This window comes from Phaenicophaeus curvirostris, chromosome 8, assembly GCF_032191515.1.
Source record: "Phaenicophaeus curvirostris isolate KB17595 chromosome 8, BPBGC_Pcur_1.0, whole genome shotgun sequence".
Taxonomy (NCBI): domain Eukaryota; kingdom Metazoa; phylum Chordata; class Aves; order Cuculiformes; family Cuculidae; genus Phaenicophaeus; species Phaenicophaeus curvirostris.
Window position 1 is genome coordinate 3,091,823 of NC_091399.1, and position 8,235 is coordinate 3,100,057.

General features: G+C 46.6%; 1 protein-coding gene across 1 annotated transcript; it reads left to right on the top strand.

Moving 5' to 3' along the window:
* The first annotated feature begins 677 nt into the window (after positions 1-677).
* Positions 678-7,704, top strand: LOC138723197 (tRNA wybutosine-synthesizing protein 3 homolog). Its single transcript, XM_069862114.1, has 6 exons — positions 678-867; positions 2,013-2,093; positions 3,963-4,061; positions 4,885-4,956; positions 5,237-5,370; positions 6,250-7,704. Exons 1-6 carry the CDS (start codon positions 694-696, stop codon positions 6,470-6,472), a joined length of 783 nt encoding a protein of 260 aa, XP_069718215.1. The 5' UTR covers positions 678-693; the 3' UTR covers positions 6,473-7,704.
* The last annotated feature ends 531 nt before the right edge of the window (positions 7,705-8,235 follow it).

Consider the following 8,235-nt stretch of genomic DNA (forward strand, 5'->3'; position numbering starts at 1 on the left):
CTCTGCAGGGCAGCCCTCAGTCACATCATCCCCCATCCGCAGATCGCCCCGACTCGCGGTAGGGGTGGAACTCGGCCTCCCCGCGCCCCGAGGACACGGCGGGAGTCGGGGCCTCCCTCGCCTCAGAGCAGCCACCGGCAGCCGGGCCCTCGGCGGGCGGGAAGGTGGCCCCGTCCTCCGTGGGAAGCAGAGGCGGGGCCGGATGAGAGGGGCCCGACCCGGCTCCCGGGACGCTCAGCACCCGCTCGACGGGGAAACGCGGCGCGGAGCCGCTCCGCAACGAAACAACAACCCGGGCACAGCGCGACCTCCGCCGCCAGGCCTCGCCCCCGAGTACGGCCCTCAGGGAGACCCCGCCCCGCCGCGCCCATCACCGCCAGGCCCCGCCCCGCCCGCCGCCGCCGCCGGAGCCCCGGGCCCCCCTCCCGCCGGCAGGGCCGGCCCGAGCCGGAGCCCCGCGGCCGTGTCCGCCTGGGCCTGCGGAGCCGGGCCCCGAGCTCGGGGACAGCCGGCACGGGCAGCCCCGCGCGCGCCGCCTACCTCCGCGGCGCTACTGCCCGCGGCGCGAAGCGGGCCCGGGCCGGCGAGGGGGGCGGTGACGGGATCCCCGCGCCCCGCCCCGCGCCCCGCCCCGCGGCCGCCCCCGCGAAGGTTTGTCCCGCGCAGGCTGCCGTCGGCCGGGCCCGGCCCCTCATGGCGGCCTTCGCGCGGCGGAAGGCGCAGCGGCTGGCGCGGGCGGACGGCAGCAGGAAGGGCCGCCTGGACGAGCGCGCCGCCCCCGTGCTGCGGCTGCTCAACGCCCGGGACCCGTTCTGCACCGCCAGCTCCTGCTCGGGCCGCCTCGTCCTGCTGCAGGGCGGCGCCGCCGTGAGTCCCGCCGCGACGGGCTGGGGGTGCCGGGGGTCCCGGGGTCCTGCTGGGTGTCTCTGCTCCAGGTTCTCATATTAATTGCTGAGACTTAAATCCTTCCAGTGCGAGACCGTGCTCTCAACGCTTTATCTGACTGAGAATAGAATCACAGAATAGTCTGGGTTGGAAGGGACCTTAAAGATCATCTCGTTCCAACCCCCCTGCCATGGGCAGGGACGCCTCCCAGTAGATCAGGCCCATCCAACGTGGCCTGGAACACCTCCAGGGACGGGGCAGCCACAGCTTCCCTGGGCAGCCTGTGCCAGTGCCTCGCCATCCTCATTGGGAAGAAATTTCTCCTTATGTCTAGCCTAAATCTGCCTCTCTCCAGTTTATATCCACTGCAGCTAGTCCTGTCACCACAAACTTTTGTGAACAGTCCCACTCCAGCTTTCTTGTAGCTCCTTTCAGGTACTGTAAGGTCGCTAGAAGGTCTTTTCAGAGCCTTCTCCCAGGCTGAACAACAACAACTCTCTCAGCCTGTCCTCATAGCAGAGGTGCTCCAGCCCTCTGATCATCTTTGTAGCCCTCTTCTGGACCCGTTCCAACAGCTCCATAGTCTTCTTATGTTGAGGATTCTAGAACTGGACACAATACTCCAGGTGGGGTCTCACGAGAGAGGAATAGAGGGGCAGAATCACTTCACTCGCCCTGCTGGCCACGCTTCTTTTGATGCGGCCCAGGACACGGTTGGCCTTCTGGGCTGTGAGTGCACATTGCTGGCTTATGTCGAGCTTCTCATCAACCAGCACCCCCAGGTCCTTCTCTGCAGGGCTGCTCTCAATCACGTCGTCCTCCATCCTGTATTGAAACTGGAGATAGCCCTGACCCGGTGTAGGACCTTGGCCTTGTTGAACCTGATGAGGTTTCCCCAGGCCTGTTTCTCCAGCCTGTCCAGGTCCCTCTGGATTACATTCCGTTCTTCCATGAGGAGCATGGATAAATCCGTTTTAAACTACTCCTATATGAATATATTTTCGTACCTTGAGAAAACACGCTTTTTTTAAAAGCAACGTTATTTATGATGAAGGACTCTTTTCTTTACACAAAATCAAAGATCATGTATCTGTAGTGCCACTTTAATTCTTTCTCTCTGTCTCCAGGATGTAAACAGGTCTGAGATCCAGAAGAAAATCTGCACCTGGCTCATGGTAACACATGAAATGTGTAACAAAGACGATGTGGTAAGAGGACATTATGGTACAACTTCTGTATTTATGTAATGCAGGATTCCTAATGTCATGGAAAAAATGGCACGTAAATGGAAAGAAATGTTCAGGTGGTTTTATGACTGTTACTGAGATGAATCAGCACTCTAATTTAAAAATAAACTGTCCTCTAGTTGCTCTACTTAACAGATTCTCAAGAGCTGTTTTTAGGAGAATGCTTTTAAGCTTAAGACCAAGTTCCCTGCGTAGTTGTAAATGCAGCCAATATGAAATGTGACTGATTTTGTATGGTCAGAAGTCACATAATCCCCACGTCTCAATAGCTTCTCAAGAAGTCAGGAATAGGTGTTGCTTCTGTCACAGAACACTGACTTTCAGAAAATGATTTATGAAAATCTCGAATGAAGTGAGTCTTGGTTTTGCAAAGCTGTGGCTCTGTTCAAAATGAAAGCTGTCCTGTCCAGAAGTGAAATAAGCTCAGTTTCTGTCGAATGCTTGCTGGTCTTTGGGCAGTGGCATAAGAGTCATTAGCAGGTGCCACAGGGTGAAATACAAAAAATGTATTCCTCACTGACACCACAGTGACAATTGCTGTGTCAAACCACGCATTTCACTGGTGGAAGTTCTGTATCAGGCAGCATTGAGATGATGCTTTCTGGAAAAGCAGCGTTCCAGAGAAAATAGGAATTACTAACTTAGCTGTTCAGAAAGACCGGCTTCCAACTTAAAATAAGAACATTTACAGAGGAGATTCTGCACAAACACATTTAAGTAGTTTTCAATTTTTGAAGGAAAGTGGAGAGTGCTACTTCAGCAGTTTTCTTTTATGCCATCATGTCTTAAAAAAGCATATGAATTTGATTATTTTATTGAATATTTTCATTTTGCAAGAAAGATGAGGAGGGCTGGACAAGACAGCAAAGGAAAGGGTAACAGCTGACATCTCTCCAGTTAACGCAGCACATTTCTTAGTGCTGTAAATTGAGCAAGTGAAGGCAAACGGTGGGGAATGGTGCTTATGGTTAAATAATCATAAAATGAAATAAGTCATATAACTGCCTCAGAGCAACTTTCCTGAATGGAAAAAAGTAGTATCAGCCCTTAGAGCCACTCTGCAAAAAAGATAGCATAGAAGAGTAGGGAAATTGTACTGATAAGCCCTGTGGAATATCATACAGCTTTCTCCACGCTTGCAAATCCAGGAAAAACTGCCATTAGTGTCTCAGTCTTCTGGCACAGCTCAGGGGGTCTGAAGGTGATGTCTTGCATTTTACAATTATGAAGTTCCTTCCCTCTTTTTTTTCTTTCCTTGTCTTGTGTATTTATGCATCTAATTTCAACTTTGACTTTTTTACCTTTGTAGGTGTTATTCTTTAAACTAGGATTCAAACGTGATCAAGTCTGTTAGGCCACAAATTTAATCTGCTGAACCTGAGAAGAGTTTCTAAAGTTGAGGAATGTGCTTCAGAAGTAAATGTCTTTTATTTTAAAGAACAGCTTTAAGTAACTGAATAGTTGTGCTTGGGTTTCACATGGTTGCAGCAACACAGCCCTCAGTCTGTGCTGTCTGACTGAATCTATTTGTTTGCATGTAGGAAGACACAAACAGAGAAGCGTACATCTTTAAAGTCTCTCTTGCTATGAATTGCTATCAAACCTCAAGCTTAGCAAACTGAATCATGGAAATCCATGAGATTTCTGTGTATTACAAGCAATGAAAAATTAAAAGCAGCTGAACGTGATTCCTTGGAGTTCATGGGCTGCATTTTAATGCTTGTTTCACACATGGACTAGGTACTTTTTTTCTTTCTTTTTGTTTTTGTTTTTTCTTTCTTTTGTAGCCCATCTCCAGTGTTAATATAAATATTTTGGTGTTTTTTCCAGATGGCAGCACTTGAGAAAGCTACTGGTGATGTTGTGCTCAAGTTTGAACCATTTGTTCTTCACGTGCAGTGTCAAGAGATGCAGGATGCACAGCTTCTGGTAAAATTACATTGAGTAACAGTATCACAATATTGTTCTCTTATATTCTGTGCTGCAAAGGAAAAAGTGTTGGCTCCTGAGCAAGCTCTAGCACTTTAGAATAGTCCCAGATGTGCTATATGTTTAATAACCAAGGTATTAAAAGTAAGCTAATGAAGAAAACACAGCTTTAAAGTGAGTAGAGATTTTGCTTTCCATTTTAAAATCAAAATTACTCAACTGCAGCTTGGTTTGCAAGCTGAAGCAGATTGCCTGCTAAAAAGCTTTTCCAGCGAGCTCAGGTTGCTTTCATGGGCTGAAAGTGACGGTGTTTGTAGACAGCATTTTGCTGCCAGCCAGGCCATTTGGCTCCTGTGTTGCAGCTCATTAAATAGTACCTTTGCCTTCTGCTTTTCTAGCCTGACTCCAGAGAGTAATGCATGATGCGTTTGTTCCTTCATTGATCTAGAAGAGAGCTGATTAGCTGCTTTTATAGCATTGCTGCCCTTCTAGCTGTACAAGAGTAGCATGACTGAGTGCATGGCTACCAGATAATGCAGTGCCGTGCCCAGAGAGATGGTCATGTCCCATCTGCAGTGACGGGTTTAGATTGGACAGTCAGGATTGACTGGAGCTCTCTTAAAACTGCCCACTATTTGTGACACTACATGGGTTTGATCTTAAAAACATTTTACTGTAACTATTTTCTTGTATTAATCTGGGGAGATGGTTTGGAATAATTTTTTTGCAAAACTGAGACTGAGCTGCATTGCAACCTACTGGGAATTATTCCTTGCTGTGAAAGTGTGTGAGACTTGTTTAAGGTATCTTTTTTTTTCCTCAGCATTCAGTGGCTGTTGATTCTGGGTTCAGGAACTCTGGTATTACAGTTGGCAGAGGAGGAAAAATTATGATGGTAAGGACTTTTCTACTGACCTGTAAGGAATATAACAGAATCCCATCATTACTTGTAGCCTCAGTTTTTTTACAAGCCAAGATCTGTGCTGTAACGTGATTGACTGCTTTCACAGGCCATGCTGTAGCACTGCAAATTCTTTCTGCCTCATTTAACAGCAAACTAACCAATTGTGTGGGAGAGTGGTTTTTTTCCTTTAGTAAATTCCCCATAATATTCAAACAACCTTAATAAAATAAAAAACTTTATTCTAGAGAAATCCTTCTCTGTGTGTTTTTAGGCTGTCCGGAGCACTCATTGCTTAGAAGTTCCATTGAGCCACAAGGGGAAACTGATGGTCTCTGAAGAATATATTGAATTTCTGATACATGTAGCTAATCAGAAAATGGAAGAAAACATAAGGAGGATTGGCAGGTTTGTTGGATTCCACTAGTCCTGTTCATTACATCTAAATCTGAAAGTGAAAAATGCACAGGAGAGATTGTTTAAATAAAAAAAAAAAAAAACACAAACTAGACAGCTCTTACAAAGTCTAAAATACAATTTCAATTAATTGTAGGAGCTCCAAAGGCTATAAAGTATTTAAGGAAAAACCTGTAAGCGACATGAGTTTGCAGACTTTGTTATTAAGAGTGGTTTGAGTTTCTTTTCTCATGTTAACAGCATTTGTTATTCTAACACAGTGGCCATCTCAGCAGAATTCAGGTGGCAATACATGCTTTAAACCACTAAATGCTTTGCATAGTTTGCAAAACTGAGGATTTTTGAGGGTGGTGGAGAGTTACACACAGTACAATTGTGTCCAGCTGAGGAAGAGAACAGGCAGAAGTGCCAGAGTGCGAGGGACACAGATACTGGTGAGGCACCTATGTATACGTAACCAGAGGAGTTTCTTTTTATATGTCCACTGGGAATCTCTGTAGTGGTTAAAGTTAGCAGTGACTGCTCATAGCAGCAGTCCATCTGATTGCTAATGCTGTCAGTCATTAGACATTTAACCTGATACCGTTTCTAGTTTCTGTAAGGTTAACAGGGTCTTCATGGCACTTGAGTGCCTCCACCACTTGATTGCTAACATCCAGGCATTACAGAGTGGAGTAGCAGGACACGCACAAGGACACGCCCTGGTATTTCTGATTATCCTTCCAGTGTTGGCTAGAACATCTCAATGTCAGTAGCAATTTTCTTCTCTTGGCACATTTTGGTGATATTACAAAAGCATTTGTTTGTTCAGTTTTGCAGATTCTGAGCAAACCTACAAAAATAATACTGACATAATTTGTTTCTTTCTAGATTCTACAGAAGCTTAGAGTCAGCTTTGCAAACTGCCGCTGGTGCAAATGACTTGCATTCTGAGGGGATGGAGAGGAGTCGCTCTGTGTATGTTCGTAGAAGGAAGAGGAAGACAGTTCACAGACAAAGAGTATGCCCCTCTCCCAAGGATCAGCATGAAGAGCTGGAGCCTGAGGATGATATAGAAAACAGTCTTGATATTTTTGCTGATATCATGATCTAGACTAAAGCAAACTGAATAACAATTGTAATGCTCTTTGTAAGAGACAGAAATACTGCTCTGTTCTAAGCAGTAACACTCCTATGGATGTTTACCAGGAAAAAGGTAATTAAACAGGATTGTGCACAGGTTCAATGCCAGAGAACAAAACCTTAGAAGGTTCTGGGTGTTGTTTTTTTTAAAAGCACTGTCTTTTACTCTGTCTGCTAGTTATCACAGAAATGACTGGTTTGGTACAGCCTTCGGCTATGTCCTCAGTGGTGGCGTTTTGTGTCCATATGCTGAGTTTAGGCCTTCTGATTTTCACCGACCAGAGAAACTCTAAAAGCCTAGTTGTTATCGCTGAAGGTTTTTAATCCAGGAGCTTTGCCAGCAGTACAGATGCCCGTCTCAGAACAGGACAAAGCTACGTGTCAGCCAGCTGAAGGACAGTTGCTGGTGTGGAGATAAGAACAGAAAACTAGAAGTTGGGTCCTGCTCTGTGCCAGCTTCAGCCACTGTGTCCTGGATCCTTTCTGGCCGTTGCACTGGGCAGCAGTGTTGATGTTGTTTTCCTGCACTTTGCTGTGTTTCGGGCTCCAGCCCCCTGTGTGTTGCCATCTTCTGCTTCCCTTGGCCAGTGGCCGTTAAGTGTTATTTTCCTTTGAGTCTTGTAGCCAGCTCCATACATTGATTTTGCTCCCTTACATCTCATTCCATGTGGCTGGTGCCCAGCCTCCGTTCTAGCTGTCGGGCATAAGGTCATCCGAAGTGTACCCTAACAGGCTTTCTTCCCAGGCTGTGAATCATCGGCACTCAACAACTGTTAAACACAAACCAGTGCAATAATGTGCACATTCCTGTATTGCACCCCTGGAAAATTCACTCCTTACTCCAGGTGTATTTTGCAGAACAATGGTGAATTTGTGAACATTTGCAGCAATGGATCCTGAGCCTGCCCTGCTTTTTATGCCCCTAGTAATACACTAACACTGCAAAACAAGGCCCTGACTGAAGGAAAATGGTTTATTTGGTGCGGTAGCTCCAAGTTCACAGAGCAGGGAGTTGTCATTGTTTCCATTACGTAAACTTGTGTCTTGGGGATGTTTTAATTCCACCGTAAAAAAAAAAAGAAGTGACATACAAAGTGGCAGCTAAAGGGAAAAGTAGTTGGGGTTTTAAATAGATTCTGGAAGACCTGTTGGGCTGTGTTTCCAGCAGCATGCATGCCAGAAAAAATAAACTTGAGCCTTTTGTGTTGCTTGTGGTGTTTCTAATGTACAGCCTGAGCAGTTCGGTGCACGTGCTTTCACTCTGTTTCTGGTGGCTCGAAGGATCTCAGCAGAAGTGTGGCAAGGTGATCAAGACAACGCGGTTCCATCCATGCAAGAAGATTGTGGTTGTGTCAAGTGAGGTACTTGGAGGCTGATGCTGCCCTTGGCTGCTGGCTGCAAGCACAAATTGGACAAACAACAGAAAAAGTAGTCGCTACAATTTTCCTCTTGTGGAGGGGGTGAGGCACTAGTGATAAGTTTTTGAAGATGAAAGAAAATCAGCTTGTGAGGTGAATGTGTACATAAGATCTTGAAATATTGCAAGAAGCCTTCGTATCTGGGTGGACTAATCCTTGTTTAATTCTGACTGAACCAGGGGGAGACCATTTCTAATGCTGAGGAGCTGCTTGCTGGGAGGCTTGCAGCAAGTGCTGAGTCCTGGTGGGCTTGGAATGGGCAGAGAGAATCTGCCACCACAGGGACAAGTGAACCTGGGATCCCGCAGCCTGTGCA

Excerpts from the sequence above, each read along its gene's own strand:
- LOC138723197 (XM_069862114.1), top strand. The coding sequence starts at position 694 with ATGGCGGCCTTCGCGCGGCGGAAGGCGCAGCGGCTGGCGCGGGCGGAC. Across the intron at positions 868-2,012 it reads TGCTGCAGGGCGGCGCCGCC|GATGTAAACAGGTCTGAGAT; the intron begins GTGAGTCCCGCC and ends CTCTGTCTCCAG. Across the intron at positions 4,062-4,884 it reads TGCAGGATGCACAGCTTCTG|CATTCAGTGGCTGTTGATTC; the intron begins GTAAAATTACAT and ends TTTTTTCCTCAG.